Source organism: Ranitomeya variabilis, chromosome 5 (genome assembly GCF_051348905.1).
Source record: "Ranitomeya variabilis isolate aRanVar5 chromosome 5, aRanVar5.hap1, whole genome shotgun sequence".
Taxonomy (NCBI): Eukaryota; Metazoa; Chordata; class Amphibia; order Anura; family Dendrobatidae; genus Ranitomeya; species Ranitomeya variabilis.
In genome coordinates, this window is record NC_135236.1 from 233,304,960 (window position 1) to 233,328,175 (window position 23,216).

General features: G+C 40.0%; 1 protein-coding gene across 3 annotated transcripts in view; it reads left to right on the plus strand.

Moving 5' to 3' along the window:
• The window catches only part of ENTREP2 (endosomal transmembrane epsin interactor 2), a 1,414,087-nt gene that overhangs the window by 1,230,841 nt on the left and 160,030 nt on the right, over positions 1-23,216 (plus strand). For all 3 annotated transcript variants that reach the window (XM_077263898.1, XM_077263899.1, XM_077263900.1), the window contains 2 exons: positions 7,662-7,822; positions 9,352-9,487. In XM_077263898.1, coding sequence (XP_077120013.1) covers positions 7,662-7,822; positions 9,352-9,487 — 297 coding nt within the window. The remainder of the gene's footprint in view (positions 1-7,661; positions 7,823-9,351; positions 9,488-23,216) is intronic.

Genomic DNA, 23,216 nt, shown 5'->3' on the forward strand with positions numbered 1-23,216 from the left:
GTACAACTGCACAAATGTCATACATCCATGTCCACACTTCAGTTGTTATGTGTAGAGACTGACCAGAATACCAATGGGTGTTTTGGAACTGGTATTCCACAACTAACCTCTGCTGCTCACAAAGATGTGCTGTGTGGAATTCAAGTGAGTGGTCGTCAAACATCAGTCAGTGAGCTGGCAGCTGCATGTGTTGCTGCAGCATGGCCAGAACAGCGGCAGCGGAAAAGGTCACTAACGCATCGTACCTTGACGAAAAGCTTTGGCAAATCAGAGTAGGTTTTCAGAAACCGCTGAACTACCAAGTTGAGCACGAGAGCCTAGCATGGTATGTTTGTCAACTTGCCAAACTTCACAGCCACCACCAGGTTATGACCATTATCACACACGACCATTACTGGTTGTAGGTTCATTTACGAGAGTCACAGATCTGTCTGATCTGTTATTCCTTTCAATAACTAGACAAATTAGCTGCAGCATAGCCTGTTGACTCACTGAGGCAGTTCTCCAGAGCATCCAGCTTCTGGCTGATGTGGACGATGTGCTCTGAGATAGCACACCGGAAATGGAGGATGAGGAGGTTCAGGAGGGACGCAGGAACTGGTGTAGGAGGTGGAGAAAATTCTGATAGAAGTAAGGCCAGCAATCCTCTGCATCGGTAGCACATGTGTCATGCCAGGGTGGAACTCAGCCCCAGACTCCACAAAGTTCACCCAGTGTGCCAAGGGACTAAATTTGTACACCTGTAGCAGGATAAATTTTGTTTTTTATTTCAAAACAGCAAAATTTCACAGAATACAAGTTCAACAATATTTATGACAATAGCAATTTTTTTGAACAAACACATTTCTACACCAGTAGCAGGCCAAATGAGGTTTTTATTTCAAACCAATGAAATGTCACACATACCAAGTTCTAGAGTATATGTGACAATAGTACATTTTTGAACAACCAGGAAACTGTCTGGTTCCGTACCTTAGGCTCCTGCCGCCTCCACTGTCACATCATCTTCCTTTGGCTCTGATATTCCTCTGGTCACTCCATTGGTAGTCTCACATGAATCTTCCATCATTGTCACCCACTACACTGTATGATTGACTAACTGAATCCCGAAAAATGTTTGCACTGAATACAGAACAATTTTTCAATGCTTTTTTGGGATTGTTATATGCCACAGAAATGTACCCCAGAGCATGGAAAATTCTATGGATGAGTAAGTGAATAAAGAAAAATGCTTCAACACTTTTTTGGACTGTTATATAACATCAATATATACCACAGACCATGTAATAATATATGGATGAATAATTGAATACAGAAAAATATTTCTACGCTATTTTGGACTGTTATGTAATACCGAATTGTACCACAGACCACGTAATAGTATATGGATGTGTAATAGAATACAGAAAAATGTTTCAACACCTTTTTGGCTTGTTATACAGTGGGGGAAATAAGTATTTGATCCCTTGATGATTTTGTAAGTTTACCCACTGACAAAGACATGAACAGTCTATAATTTTAAGGGTAGTTTAATTTTAACATTGAGAGATGAATATCAAAAATAAAATCCAGAAAATCACATTGTATAAATTTTATAAATTTATTTGCATTTTGCAGTGAAAAATAAGTATTTGATCCCCTACCAACCATTAAGACTTCTGTCTCCTACAGACCAGTTAGATTCTCCTAATCAGCTTGTTACCTGCATTAAAGACAGCTGTCTTACATAGTCACCTTTATAAAAAAAACTCCTGTCCATAGACTCAATTAATCAGTCACTCTAACCTCTACAACATGGGCAAGACCAAAGAGCTTTATAAGGATGTCAGGGACAAGATAATAGACCTGCACAAAGCTGGAATGGGCTACAAAACCATAAGTAAGAAGCTGGGAGAGAAGAGGGCAATTGTAAGAAAATGGAAGAAATAAAAAAATGACTATTAATCGACATCGATCTGGGGCACCATGCAAAATCTCACATTGTGGGGTATCCTTGATCATGAGGAAGGTGAACGATCAGCCTAAGACTACACGTGGGTAACTTGTTAATGATCTCAAGGCACTTGGGACCACAGAAAACCATTAGTAACACATTACGCCATAATGGTTTAAAATTCCACATTGCCCGCAAGGTCCCCTTGCTCAAGAAGGCACATGTGCAGGCCCGTCTGAAGTTTGCCAATGAAAACCTGGATGATTCTGTGAGTGATTGGGAGAAGGTGCTGTGGTCAGATGAGACAAAAATTTAGGTCTTTAGCATTAACTCAACTCAACGTGTTTGGAGGAATAGAAATGCTGCCTATGACCTAAAATACACCATCCCCACTATCAAGCATGGACGTGAAAACATTATGCTTTAGAGTGTTTCACTGCTAAGGGCACAGGACTACTTCACTGAATCAATGAGAGAATGGATGAAGCCATGTACCGTAGAATCTTGAGTGACAACCTCCTTCCCTCTGCCAGGACATTAAAAATGAGTTGTGGCTGAGTCTTCCAGCAAGACAATGACTCAAAACATACAGCTAAGGCAACAAAGAAGTGGCTCAAAAAGAAGCACATTAAGGTCATGGAGTGGCCTAGTCAGTCTCCAGACCTTAATCCCTTAGAAAACTTATGGAGGGAGTTGAAGATCCGAGTTGCCAAGTGACAGCCTCAAAATCTTAATGATTTAGAGATGATCTTCAAAAAGGAGTGGACCAAAATTCATCCAGAAATGTGCGCAAGCCTTTTCATCAACTACAAAAAATGTCTGGCTGCTGTGCTTGCCAACTAGGGTTTTGCCACCAAGTATTAAGTCTTGTTTGCCAGTGGGATCAAATACTTATTTCTCACTGCAAAATGCAAATAAATTTATATAAATTATACAATGTGATTTTTCTGGATGTTATGTTTGCTACTCTATCTCTCAATGTTAATATTAACCTACCCTTAAAATTATAGATTTTTCATGCCTTTGTCAGTGACAAAATAAGCAAGGGATCAAATACTTATTTCCCCCACTGTATAACACCTGTACCGCAACGCACCTAATACGTTTGTTAACCCCAAAAATATAAATGTGGTCAACTGCCACATCTATATACACTGCTCAAAAAAATAAAGGGAACACTTAAACAACAAAATGTAACTTCAAGTAAATCAAACTTCTGTGAACTCAAACTGTCCACTTAGGAAGCAACACTGTTTGACAATCAATTTCACATGCTGTTGTGCAAATGGAATATACAACAGATGGAAATAATTGGCAATTATCAAGACATACTCAATAAAGGAGTGGTTCTGGAGGTGGAGACCACGTCTCAGTACCAATGCTTTCTGGCTGATGTTTTGGTCACTTGAATGTTGGCTGTGCTTTCACACTCGTGGTAGCATGAAATGGACTCAACAACCCAAACAAGTGGCTCAGGTAGTGAGGCTCATCCAGGATGGCACATCAGTGCGAGCTGTGGCAAGAAGGTTTGCTGTGTCTGTCAGCGTAGTGGCCAGAGACTGGAGGCACTACCAGGAGACAGGCCAGTACACCAGGAGACTTGGAGGGGCCTTAGGAGGGCAAAAACCCAGCAGCAGGACCGCTTCCTCAGCCTTTGTGCAAGGAGGAACAGGAGGAGCACTGCCAGAGCCCTGCAAAATGACCTCCAGCAGGCTACAAATGTGCATGTGTCTGCACAAACAGAAACCGACTCCATGAGGATGGTCTGAGTGCCCGACGTCCACAGAAATGGGTTGTGCTCACACCCCAACACCGTGCAGGATGTGTGGCATTTGCCATACACTAGGATTGGAAAATTCAGATGAAAGCAGGTTCACACTGCACACATGTGACAGACGTGACAGAATCTGGAAACACGACCTGCTGCCTGCAACATCCTTCAGCATGACCGGTTTGCCAGTGGGTCAGTAATGGTGTGGGGTGGCATTTTTTGGAGGGCCACACAGCCCTCTACGTGCTCGCCAGAGATAGCCTGACTGCCATTAGGTACCGAGATGATACCCTCAGACCCCTTGTTGAGACCATATGCTGGTGCGGTTGGCCTTGGGTTCCTCCTAATGCAGGATAGTGCCAAACCTCATGTGGCTGGAGTGTGTCAGCAGTTCCTGCAAGATGAAGGCATTGAAGCTATGGACTAGCCCACCCGTTCCCCAGACCTGAATCAGATTGAACACATCTGACCATCATGTCTCGCACCATCGACCAACGTCACGTTGCACCACAGACTGTCCAATAGTTGGTGGATGCTTTAGTCCAGGTCTGGGAGGAGATCCTTCAGGAGACCATCTGCTGCCTCATCAGGAGCATGCCCAGGCATTATAGGGAGATCATTTAGGCACGTGGAGGCCACACACACTACTGAGCATCATTTCCTTGTCTTGAGGCATTTCCACTGAAGTTGGATCAGCCTGTAACTTCATTTTCCACTTTGGTTTTGAGCATCATTACAACTCCAGACCTCCGTGGGATATTAGTTGTGATTTACGTTGATCATTTTCAGGTTTTATTGTTCTCAACACATTCCACTATGTAATGAATAAGGATTTACAACTGGAATATTTAATTCAGGGATATCTAGGATGTGGGATTTTAGTCTACCCTTTATTTATTTTGAACAGTGTATATATATATATATATAAATATATATATATATATATATATATATATATATATATATATATATATATATATATAAAATATTGTAGCTTTGTCGCCATAAATGGAAGGGGGCCCTGACAAAGTTATTGCACAGGGGCCCCAAGCTGTCAGTATCCACCCCTGAACCAGATTATAAGACACACCACCCATTTTCCTCCAACTTTTTGGAGGAAAAACCAGCGTTTTATAGTCCAAAAAATACAGTAATAAAATTTACAGACGATATAAAACTAGGAGGGATAGCTAACAGATAGCTGCAACGTGGTTTAAAAGCCAACGGTGGTGCAACAAAATTCCAGTGATGTTTTGGAGTGTTTTTTTGTTTGTTTTTCATGATTCCATAATTTTCCCCCTATGCTTGGTTAAAAAAGTAGCCATTACTGACTACCACATTTTTTGTTCTTGATTTCTTTTAGTGTTTCTTAAAGTCAGAAAGTTGCCATTTGAAATGACTTTCGTTTTGTGCCATGTCTGTGATCTGCTTTTTTTTCTACAAAATTAAACAACTGAATGAACATCCTCCAAGGCCGGTGATTCCATAATTTTTGCCAGGGGTTGTAGATGAGCTTGAACAATGGGCTGCAACAAATAAAATGATATTTAATCGAGAGAAATGCAAAATTCTACATCTGTGCAAGAAAAATTTAAATGACATCTAAAAATTGGAGAAATAGAACTAAGCAATAGCACATGTGAAAAAGACTTGGGTATACTAATATATTTCAGACTGCACATGAGTCAACAGTGTGATGCAGTAGCAAAAAAGACAATCACAGTTCTGGGATGTAATAAGAGAGGCATTGATTCTAGATCACTTGAAAAGGAAGAGGACTAGAACTCCAGTGCCACCTATTGGAAGTAGCAATCCTAACAGTCAATGTCGAACCTTTAAAGAGCCTTGTCACATGACTTAGGATAAGAGCTAAATCAGATGTCAATTTGCAGACACTGTGTTTCGGGGTATTGCCCCTTGTCAGTGCAAAGTGGAGATCTGGTTTGGCCAATTGAGAGGCGTCTGACCGGGATCCAAGAAGTATTGTTTCTCCTTGCAGAGAGTGACATGTTAAGCATGTCGAGGTGAGGAGCATTGCAGCTTTAAGTCTCCTCACCTTGACATGCTTAACAGATCACTTGAAGTAATTACCACCTTCTACTCATCCTTGGTCAGTCCTCATCTGGAATACTGTGTCAAGTTCTGAGCACCACATTTTAAAAAAGACATCGAAAAACTGCATCAAGTTCAGAGAAGAGGTACCAGGATGGTGAACGGCCTGCAGAGTATGTCCTACGAGGAACTATTAAAGGATCTGGGAATGTTTAGGTTGCTAAAAATTAGGCTAAGAAGGAGACTTAATAGCTGTCTGCAAATATTTGAAGGGATGTCACAATGTAAAGAGCTCATCCTTATTCCCATTTGCACATGGAAACATGAGAAGCAATGGAATTAAACTGAAAGGGAGAAGATACAGATTAGAAATTAGAAAAAAACTTTGTGACAGTGGGGGTGATCAATAAGTGGAACAGGTTGCCTTGAGAGGTTATGAGATCTCCTTCAATGGAAGTCTTCAAAAAGAGGCTGGGCAGACATTTGTCTGAGATGGTTTAGTGAACCCTGCATTGAGCAGGGGGTAGGACACGATGACCCTTGAGGTCCCTTTCAACTCTAACATTATATGATTCTATGATTATGCTGCTCTCATGTGTGATAGCAAAAACCTGGAGACAGATTCCCTTTAAAGACATTGCAAGACTGGTACATTGTTTTCCCCAGTAGATTTCTATGTGGAATCTGAAATATTGCATATAAAACGATTATTGCATTTTTAAGTACAAAATTGTACTAAAAAAGTCATTGAACACACTGAGTTGAATCCAGCTCATAATGCATAAAAAGTAAGGGAAAACACCTAAAAAAGCAAATAAAAGCTAAACACAGGGCAGATTGATATTGCCTGTTTCGGTGCTGACACCTGCAGAAAACATGCAGAATAAAACTCATTTTTTTTCTAAAAATGCACCATCTCTTATTTCTTTTTTTCATTAATCTATTTTTTACAGTCCGTAACCAGTTTTATACTTACAAATAATTATGAACAGCTTCCACTAATCCATGATGGACAAAAATATCTAATATTTTTCCACAGCAATAATAATCTAAAATGTTCAAACTGTTGAAATACAGACGAATCCCCATAAAAGTGCAAGTGGTATTAGACGAACAATGGTCTGCTTATGTCTTTGTAAGAGTGACTGTAGATCACAGTAATGCAAACGGACAACAGCACAAACATGAATGCATCAGTTCAAGCACAGCACTAGGTTTTGCCTTTAGCAAATATTATTAGCTCACTTCTTACTGGAGGCAAGAGTTAAAGACCCAGCCTGCCAGAATCCAGGGAAACTGACATGACAACAGAACCTTGCCTACGGGAGAAGCAGAGACACCATGTTCTTCGATTGGCTTCAGCTGTGATTTTTCCAGTTTTGAGCAGAAGGAGCAGGGTCAAATGGTTCACACTTCATTTGATCTTCAGAAAACTCCCCGCAGTATCATGTACTGGTTAGACTTGCTAACAGGCTCATTAAGCTTCTGTTTTCCCATATAATTGAAAGTGTTTGTCTGCATTACTGTCTTTATCCCGCACCACTCCTGATGGTCTCCCATTTTAGAGCTGTTTGCCAGATAGAAATAAAATGGATCGAGAGATGTCAATCTGGCCAGTGGAGCATAGATAATGAAGCTACATTGTTACAAGCTAACAGAAGAAAGGCTAATTTGCAAAATTACTAGTAATATTAATAAGTTTTGTTCCATGTGTAAATGATTGTGTAATAATTTAACTAATACTGACAGCAACAAAATAAAGAAATGGGTCTGTCAACCGTTTTATTGTCTAGACATGACTTTCATTGCTATTTCTTTTATTATGCAAGAAATTAGGATAGAGGAAAATTTGAGGATTTTGTCATTTATGTTAATCTAAACTGTTTTTATTATTCTTTTTTGTAGTTTTTACCACACCGAGGTCACCACTCCAATATGGACTGTATGATGGCACATGGGACAATTCTTCATCAAACCTTGGATTTTGATGAGTTTATTCCACCCATTCCACCTCCTCCATATTATCCACCCGAATACACCTGTACACCTGTCATGGACGTGCAAAGGTGAATTTAACTTTCTACAATTATTTGATGTATTGCTTCTTATTTTTTTGCACCTGTCAGGGTTTTTGTTTTTCTGTTTCTAAATTTTTGTTTAGTCTTAGGCCTCATTCAGAAATCTGTGATTTTTCACATACTTAAAAAATGAAATGTATTTTCATTAGAATTTTGAAACCAAGTTTCATCAGTGTTTCGTTAGTGTTTCAGTTTTACCATCAGTGTTTCATCAGTGATTTTCACTGATGAAAATAAATAAATAAATAAATAAATTGCAAAGTTTCTCCTAATAATTGTAATGTTAAAGGGAATCTGTCAGCAGGCATTTAGACCTCAACATAACGTCATCATAGTAAAATACCATGTAATGATGATGACTTCTATTTCTTTAAATTAATAACACCTTGATTCTGTTGTCTTGTAATCTATTGATGAATGTTTATGCAAATGAGCCCACAAATGCAGGGGCTGAGCCTGCACATACAGCTCTCCCATGCCACTCCCATTTTCTCCTCCCAGTGCTGTCCTCCCACCAGTAAAAGGTCCCTCTTTTCTGTGACCGGCTCACCCGATCAACATCTTCCTGCCTGAGATCTCGTGCAGATGCCATTATTCCAGGATGGCGCATGCACAGATAAATAAAAACATCCCTTTAGACATGTACAGCAGAAAGAGAATTTTCACAGATCCTTACACTTATTTATGTAAATTTCTTCTGTGATGAAGATCAATAAAGGATATGTCTCCACGATTATTTGGTGGACACACCATCTGCAAAAATCACGAACATGTGATCAACTCTATAGACTTTAATGGTTACGTAATCTATCTTTGAAAAACATATGTAGAACATGTACGTGACTCATGTAAGCCTAAGCCTGGGCTTGGATGAGAATATGAAAAATCATCCATTTTTCATACAGAAAAAAACTGCCAATTTTAATTTGCATTGTCATTCGTTTTTCTTATGCCACCTGTCTGTTTTTTAAATCTGTACGACATACATTTTTATACATCATCAGTTAAAAATTGTTCAAGACCTAGAGATTACAGAACTGATTTCATGAGAATCAAATTTGAAGCAAATTTGATGAAATTCATAAATTTCATGAATCCAAAGTCTGCTGTTATGTACTTGCATCCTGAAGGTGATATTTTAAAGCTATGGAAATTAGGAAGAAAGTACTTCCCAGATAGAAGATAAACAATTATTTATCTGAATTTATTGGGGCACAAATTATTAGCGCATAGTTAAAAATCCAATAACTATAACTGATCTCAGTTGGAGCTGAAAGACATAAAAGCTGTATTTATGGGAAAACATTTGTTATTTAATGACAGTACAATTTCTTTATAGTTCTGATAAATTATAATGAAGAATGTTGGATACATTCAGATAGTTATGGAGTGATAAATAGTGATTCCGAAAACAGGTAAATCTGCTTTATTTGCACTCGTCTCACATCTCACAGAGTAACTGGATGAATCAATTTGATGTGCTCTAAACAAAAAGTGACAAGAGTTTTTCTTCCTAGAGGGCTTCACCTGGACTTCCCACACTCACCTTTCAGTGCTTTGTATGAAGTGTCCATAAATAGTCCTGGTATTTTGTATCCATCTGAGCTGCCGCCTCCATATGAAGCTGTGGTTGGCCAAACTCCGGCAAGTCAGGTAAGAAAATAATACTTCAGTGTTTCATTAAGTTCTGATCACTAAGATATATGTTCAATCACGGTGTAGAGAACTGATAGATATACAGACATTGTGTAATAGTATAAAATGTATCTATTGTATGTATATTGTATTACTTCCCATTAACCAAGACCAGGGGTCCCCAACCTGTGGCCTGGGATCCACATGTGGCTTGCAGGCCCATCAAGAATAGCTCATGGCTGTCTGCCATTTTGGTGCATTAGCACCAGATTACCAGCAAATTAATGTGAAGAGAAGGTCCCCAGATGGTGACTTTGATGAATAGCCCAGCACAAAAGAGCAGAGCTGGATGCACATGTACTAAACAAGACAGGGGAGGACAAATATAGTAAGCTGAAGGTAGGATGATACCACCAGTTGAAGGAGGTGCTTGAAGAAGGATGCAGTAGGGTGGTGCTTGATGCAAGAGTGCTGAAGGGGGAAAGACGGGAAACTCTCGATGTAAGAATGCTGCCTATAAGGGAGGTTGGCAAAAGATCTCAGTGTGCTTTCTGTGGTGAAGCTTTAACTGTTTACTGAGTGCACACTACTGGAATGGGTGGGGGTACTCTAAGGAGTGTTTTGAAATCATCTCTGAATGTTGCTCTTAGAGTAAGAAAAAACAAAAATAGAAGAGCATGTGGCACCTACAGATGTATGATGTCTCTTGTAGTGATGAGTGAATATACTCGTTGCTCGGGTGGTCTCCGAGTATTTGTCAGTGTTCGGAGATTAGTTTTCTTTGCCGCAGCTAGATGATTTGTGACTACTAGACAGCTTGATTACATGTGGGGATTCCCTAGCAAGCAGGCAACCCTCACATGTACTTTGGCTGGCTAATAGCTGTAAAGCAAGCAGCTGAATCAACAAAAAAGAAATCTCCGAACACTAACAAATACTCGGAGATCACCCGAGCAACGAGTATATTCGCTCATCACTAGTCTCCTGTCCACCTGTACCTTTCTGCAATCTCTTTAAGGTCTCAAATTTCTTACAATGCAAATTCAGTGCATTATCGCAACCAGCCAGCAAAATAGGTCTGCAATTCACATCACAACTATTAGTTACTCACAAAGACACTTACTGCATTGACATCTACTGACAGAGTTCTGCGAAATCATGTTTATTTTTAACCCATCCTTAAAATGGGAAATACATGTATGTCACATCTTGGGTGTAGTTGTTATTTAGCTAGAATTTGCCTCTAACATCAGCAACCTTAGCTAGCTCCAATTGCTGCTATTTATTCTCTATCAGTCTCAGACAGCAGCGTTTAAGGCATGTTATCCAGTTTCGGGTGCCCTTCATCCCCAGCAATGTAATTGCCATGACAGCATGCAGCCTGCTGAAAGCTCTTGTAGCTGCTATTTTGGCAATCCTGTGAAGTCCAACCACAGGATGGTCTTCATAGCAGACAATCATTCAAGTCCCCTAAGGGAACTTAAAAAAAAAAAAGTGAAAATTTGTTTTTACAAAAAAAAAGTTTTAATTATCCCTCTTTTCCAGCTTAATAATAATAATAAATATATACATATTTAGCATTGTTGTGTCTTTAGAAGTTTGAACTCTCAAGATATAAAAATATTTAACTTGTATAGTAAAAACGCAAAGTAGAGAAAATCAAAGTGCCAGATTTGTTGTTTTTCAGTTGCCACACTTCCTATAAAAAAAATTAAATAAAAAGTAACTAAAATACTGTATGTGCCTCAAAATGATACCAATATAAACAACAGCTGTTAAAAATCCCCATCTATGAAAAAAATGCAAAAATGCTACAGATATCAGTTGTATGGTGTGACACAATCCATTTTTTTTTACATCTATAAAATAAATATGATTTTTATTTTGTAGCCTTTTAATTTTACACAGGCGTGTAAGGGTACCGTCACACAGTGGCATTTTTATCGCTACGACAGCACGATTCGTGACGTTGTAGCGATATCGTTACGATCTCGCAGTGTCTGACATGCTACTGCGATCAGGCACCCAGCTGAGAATCGTACGTCGTAGCACATCGTTTGAAACTTTCTTTCGTCGCTGGATCTCCCGCTGTCATCGCTGGATTGTTGTGTGTGACAGCGATCCAGCGATGCGTTCGCTGGTAACCAGGGTAAACATCAGGTTACTAAGCGCAGGGCCGCGCTTAGTAACCCGATGTTTACCATGGTTACCAGCGTAAAAGTTAAAAAAAACAAACCGTACATACTCACCATCTGATGTCCGTCAGGTCCCTTGCCGTCCGCTTCCTGCTCTGACAGAGATCCGGCCGTACAGTGAGAGCAGAGCGCAGCGGCGACGTCACCGCTGTGATCTGCTCTCACTTTCTGGCCGGCAGACAGTCAGAGCGGGAAGCAGACGGCAAGGGACCTGACGGACATCAGATAGTGAGTATGTACGGTTTGTTGTTTTTTACTTTTACGCTGGTAACCACGGTAAACATCGGGTTACTAAGCGCGGCCCTGCGCTTAGTAACCCGATGTTTACCCTGGTTACCCGGGGACTTCGGCATCGCTCCAGCGCCGTGATTGCAACGTGTGACCGCAGTCTACGACGCTGGAGCGATAATCATACGATCGCTGCGACGTCACGAATCGTGCCGTCGTAGCGATTAAAATGGTACTGTGTGACGGTACCCTTAGTCTATATTAGATTGGTAATTGCTGTCCAACATAGAGGGCATTTTGTTTGTTACGTAGATCACAAGATCTGGGTACTCAGCCAGGTAATATAATTACACTGCCCTGACGAACATTTTGGAAGCCTCTAAACCCAAGACTTGCTACAGCTACTTGGATTATCACAGAACATATGGCACAGAGTTTAATTGTCAGTGATCCGGACCTTCCAGGCAGAATATGAGCTTCCTTATTTGAAAATATGCAATACACGGAAGGAAGTCTTTAAGTCTGTATCAGCACACGTTTTAGATGTTCAAGATCAGATGCCTCAAATCAACCTTCATCTCTATTCTCCCCATGAAGCCTTGGATAAGAAGAACCTGGAAAAATGGAACATTCAAATTTCTAACAACATCTTCATTAGAGAGCAAAAGTACAGCAGTGCGCAGTCTCCAGGCCTCTCTGACCTTTTCTGGCGCCTGCGCACTGCAGTACTTTGCTCTGCCCTCAACAGGGCAGATAAAGTATGCCTGCGCCAGAGCCGCAGCATGAAGACAGGAAGAGGACATCATCGTAAGAAGATGGGAGGCTCCGGACCAGACCGCAGCGTCCATCGGACCGGACCACAGCGGGACCGCCCCTGGCAACTGCGTCGTGTGTGACTTCCAACCAGAGACAGAAAGTCCAACACATTTAGATACATAAACGACTCTATGTTGCAGTCGCAATATGTCGCAATTTGCAACATGACACCATAGGAAAGCAATATCTCAAATATTGCAATGTGCCACCGTGATTTCAATGTCATATGGTGCAGTGTAGACTTAACATAAAGCTTAGGCTAGTTTCACACTAGCATTTTGCCGAGTGGCGGAGGACTGCGGACTTCCTCTGTGAAGTCCCGCCCACGGCCACACCTCCACCGCTCAGTTTCGCCAATGTCCGCATGCGGCCTGTGTACCTATCTTTAACATTTGGTACGTTGGTCGTTTGGATGTATGCGGATGCCTCCACATGCGTCGTTTTGACGATGCAGAGAAAAAAAGAAATTCCAACCAGCTGCGTTCGACGCGGGTTGCCGTATTGTCAAAACAACGCATACATCCGCACGACCTATGTCAAAGATAGGTATGCAGGCTGCATGCGGACGTAGGCCGAGCTGAGGAGCGGAGGTGCGGCAGTGGGCGGGGCTTCACAGAGGAAGTGCGCAGCCCTCCGCAGCTCAGCAAAACGCTAGTGTGAAACTAGCCTAGACATGAAAAAAATCAATTTTAATCTAAATCTGTGTCAAATTATTAGTGATTTGTTGAAATCTGACTTTGCATGAATCACGTAAAATGCCTTAGGCTTGGTCGTATAACCAACCTCACATTATGTACAACTAATTAGGAGGTACTAACATAACCTGCATGAAAGCTGAGGTAGGAAATTAAGCAGCCATTTTGTGGTGAATCTAGATAGTGAAAGCTTAGTCATAAAGATAGGGGAGAAGGTCATAAAACACTGAAGAAACTATCCATAAAGTGTGTGGCAACATAGCACTAAAGAAGATTTAATTGATAGGGAGAGAGAGCTATAGATGGCTGAGTCACTGTTTCTGTGAGGTAGGGCTATGGAATGGCACATAGCTAGCAGCTGTTGCTTGCTTAAACAGTACATTGCTACTGCAATTCAAGACCGGATTTTTTGAAAGTATTTCTGTAGAAGCAAGCCAACAAAATTGCTGAAAAATAAAAAAGAATTAACTCTAAGGCTGCTTTCACACTAGCGTCGTACGACGCACGTCGCAATGCGTAGTTTTGATGAAAAAACGCATCCTGCAAAATTGCAAAACATTTTTCTCCATAGACTTACATTAGCGACGCATTGCGACGGATTGCCACATGTTGCATCCGTTGTGCGACGGATGCGTCGTGTTGCATCGGACCATCGGCACAAAAAAAGTTACATGTAACTTTTTTTGTGCGTCGTGTTCGCCTTTTCCGACCGCGCATGCGTGTCCAAAACTCCGCCCCCTCCTCCCCGGACATTACAATGGGGCAGCGGAGGCGTTGAATAACTGCATCCGCTGCCCCTGTTGTGTTTTTTTTTGCACAGTATGCGTCGGTACGTCGGCACGTCGCATTGCGACGTGCGTCGTACGACGCAAGTGTGAAAGTAGCCTAACTCTGTGATTTTCTCACAAAGTGTGCATTTTTCAAACAGTATAATTTTGTGAATCGGGGAGCATGTATCAGATGTCAGGTTTACTTCAAAAAACAATTTTTTATTGTTGCAATATACCATCTAGCCAAGTCAATTAAACAAAACAGCTAAAGGTTAACCAAGACATACCCCAATAGACACTCATTCATAACTGAACCTATTTTCTCCAAGCATATACATCCTTATTTGTATACTGTATGTTATCTTTTTTCCTATTGTCTGATTGCATGAGCAAGTGAAAAAAATCAATCCTAAGTCTACAAGCCACAGAAAACGCCCAAGGTAGATGGAAACAGGATTTACAATTGTGTGTCAAAAAGACTGGTATCATGCAATATGCTTCAGGCATCTACTACTCTGAATGGACTGAAAATCACATTATGTTGATTGACAGTAAGCACCAAATGCATTTTATGAAAGATTCTCCCTTGAGGCCATAATTACCTGCATAATATGGAGGACAGATTTAAAAGAAGCCTTATCCAGCACTTTGTTGTGTTATGAACATTCACAGTGATATAATAATTTTTTGTAATAGACTCATAAAAGAAGCCAAAGTCATTACTCCTAAAGATACATTTTTTGATCAAGAGCATACATGTAATATTTTACACAGCATGTTCATTGTTCTTGAACTTTCTTTGTAAATTATAGTTTTGCACAATAGATGTTTAGTAAATAACTTAAAGGTAGAGATAAGCAGATCAAACCTCGCAAGATTTAATTCAAGTCAAATCTCCTGAAATTCATAGTTTTTACAGGACTTGGAGCCTCCTGAGATTCAATTCTCGATTTGAAAAAAAAACCTTGCCTGACACCATTTCCTCCACTGCTGAGGCATCAGAGAGCAGGCTAATGTCATTTCACATCGCTGGGCAGGCCTCCCCATAATACCATGAAGCTATGACAAATTAAAGGTTATCATGCCTTGAATAGGGGGTGTCAGGGCCATTAGAAATCAGCAGTTCCCAGTAAAGTACAGTGTTTATGGAACAGTCTTTTTCCATCTCCAAAGTCACTGTGTAAGTCTTACTCTCATGTAGAGTGTAAGCTCTTATGGTCAGCAAGGTCTTCTCTCTTCTTGCCTGTAAAGTGTAGAGTCTTATTGTCAGTTGAGCTTTTTCTTTCTCTCCTTTCCTTTTTGTGTATTTTCCAAGCAATTACAAGCTTTCCAGTATTAAGATTTGTACAAATGTATTTCCACAAATCACATTTTGGGAAAAAAGTTGGCAAATTTGAATTTCCAAAGAGCTGTTCTTTTCTACTTAACCGGAATCTGTTCCAAGGTTTTTGCCTCTTAATCTGAGTTCAGCATAATGTAGTGACAGATCATAATTCCTGCGATGTGTCACTTACTGGGATGCTTCATGTAGTTTTGATAAAATCACTGTTTTACCAGCAGAAGATTATAACCAGAGGACTAGTAAATAGAGATGGGCCGATCCCTGGATGTTCGGGTCTGATGTGTTCAGCTAAACAGTTAAAAAAAAATTTGGGTTGGGGTACCAGAACAGTACCCAGATCTGAACCTGAATCTGGACCCTATTCACTTGAATAGGGAGCCCGAACAACCATTGTTTGTCAAGAGTGCTGTCAGAGTTGAAAACACTGCCTCTGATTGGTGGTAAAATCATTACCGCCAGTCAGACAGCTGCAGTTCCAACACTGTCAAATGACAGAGAGAGGCCGCAGCTGTGATCAGAAGTAAAAGTTTACCTTCAGTCACTGGCGTCGGCTGATGGGACTACTGCTCCAATCAGCCTGCGCCTGCTACTGCTAGTAATAGCTAGAGCAGATGGCGGCTAATGGGAGTATTACTCATCCGGTGCCTGTGCTCTAAATATTGATTGCATATTGATATTGTATTTTTGATAACCAGCGAGGCAAAACTGACAGCTGTGGGCTGCAATCCTCAGCTGTCAGCTTTAGCAAGGTTGGTTATTAAGAATAGAGGCGTCCCCACAATGTTTTTTTTAATTATTTAATTAATATTCCCATCAAATGCCTCTGTGTGAGAAACTTCCGGTGTTTGGGGGCCGAGCCCAAAACAGTAACACAGGTTTCCTGATGAAGTTTTATTTGGTGTTCGTGCCCGAACAGTGGGTGCGAACGTTACTGTTTGGGTTCACCCATCTCTAATAGTAAATCTGTTGCCATGTAGTCCCTCATATTCATGAGCTCTGTATAAACTAGCTACCATCACAGATTGACAGCTTTTTGCCTATGCACAGTGTACTCAGAAATCAGTTCTGTGGGTGGATTATTATAGAGCTCAGGATTCAGAGAACTGGTTGATCTGCAGCAGATAATACAGTGATTTTATCTAAACTGCAGCAAGCAACTCAGTAAGTGATCCATTACTTAAATCATGATCTCTGTCCTTCTCTCAGATGGGGCAATAAAAAACCTGGTGACAGATTCCCTTTAATGTGAAGTTATAGTGTTAACACATTATGTCATGACATCAGTTACACAAAGGAAATGGCAGAAATTCATAACCTATAGTGTTAGGGCCAGCGGAATGCACCAAATGATAAAGAGATTGATACGAGGTGCGTTCGCAGCCCGGGGTCCACCGTGCAGAGATGGCACCTGCTGCTATGTAATGGCGGATGGACACTTAGCTCACACATGGGTTAGACTTCACCCCATGTGAAATGGTAGCGAGCTCTGTTGCTTCACACAGTCGCACAATACGCTGCACCCTGTTAGCAGTCACAAGGTGCAGCTACGAGACACTGGTGGGATCCCTTAGAATCACCCCCACTAATCTGGTGATTGAACTGGCTCTGAGCCTCGGTGGCTTTTGAACCCGTGCCTGAGGACGCCCCGAGTCAGATGCACAGTTCAAGCGGGAATTCCCACCCTATACTGATGGTTGTCAGGAGAGCGCACTGATGGCGCATGGTGTCATAAAGCGGCACTTAGTCCCAGAAAGGCCTGCTCGCTGCTGGTCAGTACTGGCTACAAGGGCAGAGCCTGGAAAGGCAGCAGTAACCTGACGCACAGTATCAGCTCGAGCCTGACGCTGGGACCGATGTCTCCGCTGAGCAGATTCCACTGCGGCTGGAGACGATTGGGAGACCGCAGTGGACATGGTTCGAGATTCCCCCTGAACAGCGGAGGGAACTCGACACCTAACATATAGTGAAAGTCCCAGAATAAGAACATCAAGAAATACAGGCATCTTAAACTGACAACAACACACATACTTTAAACCCAATAGGGCTAATGGAATGTGCTATTTTTCTATGGAAATCGTGAACCAATGGAAATGTGTTTCAATAGTCAGAATATGAAGTCTTGCTTTGTATTTCTTTCCTTATGTAGGAGCAATTGCAACAATTACAACTATAATACCACTTAACACATTCCCACAAAAATTCTTCCTATTTGTAACAAATCCCTATATGACATAATACTGCCATATAACATAAGAATCATCTCAGCGATGCAGGAGGAAGTCCATCATAGGTTGCTGCGCCGAAAGGTCCAGCTCAATCCTGGGTAATTGAGTATTGGACCGACTTAAATGGTCACCTTATTGTTACTGTGTTACCAGTGATGTGACAGCATTGAATTCCTGCATCTCGCATTCTCATGACTAGAAATGAGCGAACCCAAACTTAAAAGTTTGGAGTTCGTACTGGATAGTGTCCGGTGCTAAATGCCAAACATGGACTTCTCCTGGAAATCTGTTGCAATGTTTGAAGTCCCGGAGGAAGACCAGAGGAGAGAGATAGAGATAATATTTTCCAGATCAAAATTTCAGGTCCCCATTGTTATCAATGTGGTTTGGGTTCTGGTTGAAGTTCGGATACAGCTCTGGTACCCAATCCGAACTTTGGAACAAAGTTTGGGTCGGACAACAGAACCCAAACTTCCATAGTCATCCCTACTCGTAACAAATCCTTTACAACTTTATCTTTTCTTTTACATAAGTATAACATTTATACTGATGTACTATGTAAATATATTTTATCTATTTTTTTTAGCCAATAACTTTTTCTCCTTCAACAATGATTTCTATCTCCAGGTACAAGTCTGTCCACTAAGAGCATGGCTTTGACCGTCCCTAGCTAATATGTACATGGCCTGGTGGGAATAAATCATTTTATACTCCCCATAAAACCTTTTCACAGTAACATCAAGTGGTATGGAAGATACATAGATGACTTGCTATTTATTTGGCAACATAATTCCTTATCTTCCTCTGAATTTTCATATTTTTTTTAAACATTAACATTATGAATGAAACACCTTTTTTGGATGCTCGGATATCAGTCAATCCCACAAGTAATATAATCAATACAAAGCTATACCGCAAACCAACTAGTGGTAATTCGCTATTACATGTTGTCAGTTGCCACCCAACCCTTGGCTTAAACTCTCCTACAGGAAGATTTTTTTATCGGAGCACATGAACTCTGTTCTAATGATAGTGCATATAATAAAGAATTGAGTATTATCAAACATAGACTTACTTCCAAAGATTGTGATAAGCCACTGCCCTAATTCTGGAATGTTGCATTTTCTGTAAATAATCTACTTTCTATAAAACATATTGTCAAAGCTAAGAGCTTTGATAGAAATGCGCAGACCCAATGTCTTCTCATGCATCAATCATGATTTTATATAAAATATTGTTTTAAACTTTTATCAATAAATGTGAAGTTTTATCATTTTTTTTGTGGATGCTGTATTGCCTCAATCTACACTGCATCTTGTTGAAATAATGGCACCATAGAGTGAACAATTATCATTAACTTGTAGAGCACAAATAAGAGGCAGATGTTTTGAGATTTTGATCAACCTTTGGTGCCAAAACTTTTAATGTCAAAATAGACACTGTTGTGAATTCCGTTCTGGAGCTCCCTCCTGTGGTTGCTAATGGTATTTTTGTGAGTTCTGCCCTTGGGCTCCCTCTGGTGGTTTCGAGTGGAAATGCTGCTCCTTTAGGTAGCTGTAGCAGCTGCCTTCACTAATTGCCTTGCCTGGGTTTGTTATTTAAACCTGCTCTGGGCTTTAGTTCATGCCAGCTGTCAATGTTCTTGGTTGGATTTGGTTCTCTCCTTGGATTTCTCATATGGCCTGTCCTTGTCAGCAAAAGATACGTTTTTGCTAGTTCTTGTTTGTCCATTTGCTTGGACTCTATTGCTCTGCAAATATGTCTCTTTTTGTCCAGCTTGTCATTATGTAATTTCAGGCTAGCTGGAAGCTCTGGGAAAGCAGATTTGCCCCTCCACACCGTGAGTCGGTGTGGAGTTCATTTTTGTAAACTCTGCGTGGATTTTGTAGTTTTTAATACTGACTGCACAGTATCCTTTTCTCTCTGTCTATCAAGTTTAGTATTGGCCTCCTTTGCTGAAATCTGATTTCATTTCTGTGTACGTCATTTCCCTCTCCACTCACAGCCAATATTTGTGGGGGGCTGTCTTTCCTTTTGGGGTTTTCTCTGAGGCAAGATAGCTTTCTATTTCCTTCTTTAGGGGTAGTTAGTTCTTAGGCTGTGAAGAGGTGTCTAGGGAGAGTCAGGAACATCCCACGGCTATTACTAGTGTTGTTGTTAGGATTAGGGACTGCGGTCAGTAGAGATACCACCTTCTCAGAGCTCATTCCATGTTGCATTTTAGCCACCAGTTCATATCAGTGTGGCCTCTTAACCACCAGGTCATAACAGACACTGAGTACACCACTGAGAGGTGAGTGAATTGAATTTGTGTCAAATTTGTAGGAATTCATGGAACTAGTGTTGAGCGACTACATTAGAGTAGAACTGAATTCTACACCAATTTTACAATTTTTTTTTATATTATGGTTATTATGCACTCAAGTCTGAAGAGAACCTGGAACACAACAAAGGACATTAAATTTGTGGAGGGGATGTAATCAAACTTCCTGGGAAAAACATAAGAAAAGGTGAATTCAAATTTTGCCTGATCTGCTCTTTCTCACACTGAACCCGGCAAATTTGAAGGATTTGCAATTTACTTCTCATGAATCACCTAAAATGACCACTGCCATATCACACAATGCAGAAAAATTCAATTAGCCTTGAACAAATTTGCTCATTGCTAATATATGCTTTATTCAGTACATAACATGTTTTAGATAATTTAGTATTTGGTTATATTGAAGGTTCATTATGGAAGCATAAATGGCTCTTTCATCTGTTTGAAATGTCATGCAAACAGTGTAAAACATATTGAAAGCAAATTATCATGCTATAAAGTCTGCATTTATGTTCTAAAGATAAAGTTTTCTTTTCTATAATTCTATGCCAATATACGGTAATCACATAGTCTCTGCTCTGAAGATTAAATGGCAGCAATGCTCTTCACTGTAGATTTTTGTTTTTATAGTACATGTCACTCATTGCATAACCAATACAAGATGTTTTTGCAAAATAATCACTACTACTGGTCTCATCAGAAATAGCTGTTTACTCATCTTCAGCATTTCCATTTGAATATATCATTTGGAAGTAGAACTTTACAAAATGCTATAACCTATACACATACGTAAAAAATGATAATCTGAAGTACAAATGTGACCTTACCATGCATTTGATTAATGCGCCCAAAAGAAACCTTAAAAGTTAACCCAAGTGATTTGCCAACTCCTCCTGCAGAATGGGAGATCTCCACTTTTTTGGGAGAGAAGTGCTGAGAAGTGATGTTTACAAAACAGAGAGTATCGGTGTATTATGAGTCTGAGTACTCAAAATGAAAGCTGCAAGGTTGTAGCCTTTTAATGTCATGATCTTTTTTATATGTTCAATGTAAAATATCATTTAACCCCTTCACGACCTTGCAAGTTCCATTTTTGCCCTTTTGTTTTTTGCTCCCCTTCTTCCCAGAACCATATCTTTTTTATTTTTCTGTCAGTACAGCCATATGAGAGCTTGTTCTATGGGCTGAGTTCTACTTTTGAATGACGCCAATGAGTTTACTGAAAAACAGTACACTAAAAAATACATTATGGTGAAATTGCAAAATAAGTGCAATTCCACAATTATTTTGTTTTTTTATATTTATCATGTTTACTAAATGCTAACACTGACAAGGCAATATGATTACTCAGGTCACTATGAATACGCAGAAACTAAACATGCATAAGTTCTTTTTTATTCAAGTGGTGAAAAAAATCCAAAATTTGTAAGAAAAAACAAAATAGTAGCGTCTTCATTTTTTAAGATTTGGGGCTAGGTAATAGTTCATTTTTCACAGCACGAGCTGAAGTTTTTATTGATACTATTTTGGTGGAGACACAATGTTTTGAATGCTTGTTATTGCATTTTATAATATTGCTTCTGCCCCAAAAAAAATTTTGTCATTTAGATTTTTTTCTCGTTACACTGTTTTACCAATCTGATTAATTTACTTTATATTTTGATAGATCGGTCATTTTTGAATGCAGTGATACCAAGTATGTGAATTTTTTTTAAGAATTATAGAAACTTAATTCCAGCTCACCCAGTTGCTCTATACTCATCCATCGGGGGCTCAGACACCGGCGTCGCCCTGGCCTCACATCAAGGAGAATAGAAAAAATTGGAATCCGGCTCAACAGGACTGGATTTTCCTTTTTTTATTTTTCTAAAGAAAATATGGTGCATAGAAAAGAAAAACTTACATGGTCGACATGACCCAGTCGAGTCATGAGTAAGACTGCCTAGTGCAGTCGAAACATGTCAACCATGTAAATTTTTCTTTTGTATGCACCATATTTTCTTTCGAAAAACAAAAAAAGGAAAATCCAGTCCTGTTGAGCCGGATTCCAATTTTTTCATTTTTTAGGGGTTTTATTTTCAATGAGCTAAAAGGATGGTGATTTTAACTTTTGTGGGGGGTTTTTATGTTTTTTTTAATTTATTTCACTGGCTTCAATAGTCCCCTTAGAAGCTGTGATCACCCTATTCCCTATACCACACATAGAAGGGCTTTAGCCCTACTATGTGTAGCAAATATCATGATGTGCTTTGAGTGCCAGCCATGAACCGGTGTTCATCGGGATTCAAAATGATAGACACAGGGGTATGCTGTCATGACAAACCATCTGTCCCCTTTGATCATGTGCATGGGGAAAGATGCAGGCTCAACGTCGGAGCACGCATTCAAAGGCAAGGACACAATCTTTAATGTACCTATATTTCAAAGGTCATGAAGGGGTTAAATGATAGAAGGTTTTCTGACAATAAATTCTAATTAGGCAATCATGTGATAGCAACTCAATTCATAAAGGTATGCAATAATTGGAAGGAGAGGAAGACTATGAAACAAATGTTCGTATCACACCGTTGGGGTTCTGTATCTCAGAAACTGATGATTTTCTGGGATTTGAGGGATTTAAAGAAGATTTGTCATCAGGTCAAAAGTGATTGTTTTTTTATACCTGATTCCTGAGCAATCCATTTTTTGTTTTCTTTAAATATGCAATATGGTTCCAGAGATAAGGCTCTTGTTATTTAGAGCTGATTATCTGGAAGCTTGTCTTTAGGCACCTTTGCATTATCAACTGTAAACAACACTCCATTGAAAAGACCATGGAATTTGCATTAGATAAAAAGAGCCATATTTCTGGAACCATTTGTTGGATTTAAAGAAACACACACACAAAAAAAACAACTAAATACTGAGGGGAGCAGCAGAAATAAAATAATAGCAAAAATAGCCACATTTGATCTTGTAACAAGTCCTCTTTATACAAGCAAATTCTGGGCTTAAGCTGGCAGGAAGGTCCACAAACAGCTTAAACAACCTAGCAGAATTCTGAAAGTGCATTTAGATTAAAATGTCCTACAATACATGAAGCAAATTAGGATAAAAGGTAAAATTAACTGCATTTAACCTCTCTATGTGACAATAACTATGGAATGTTTCAAC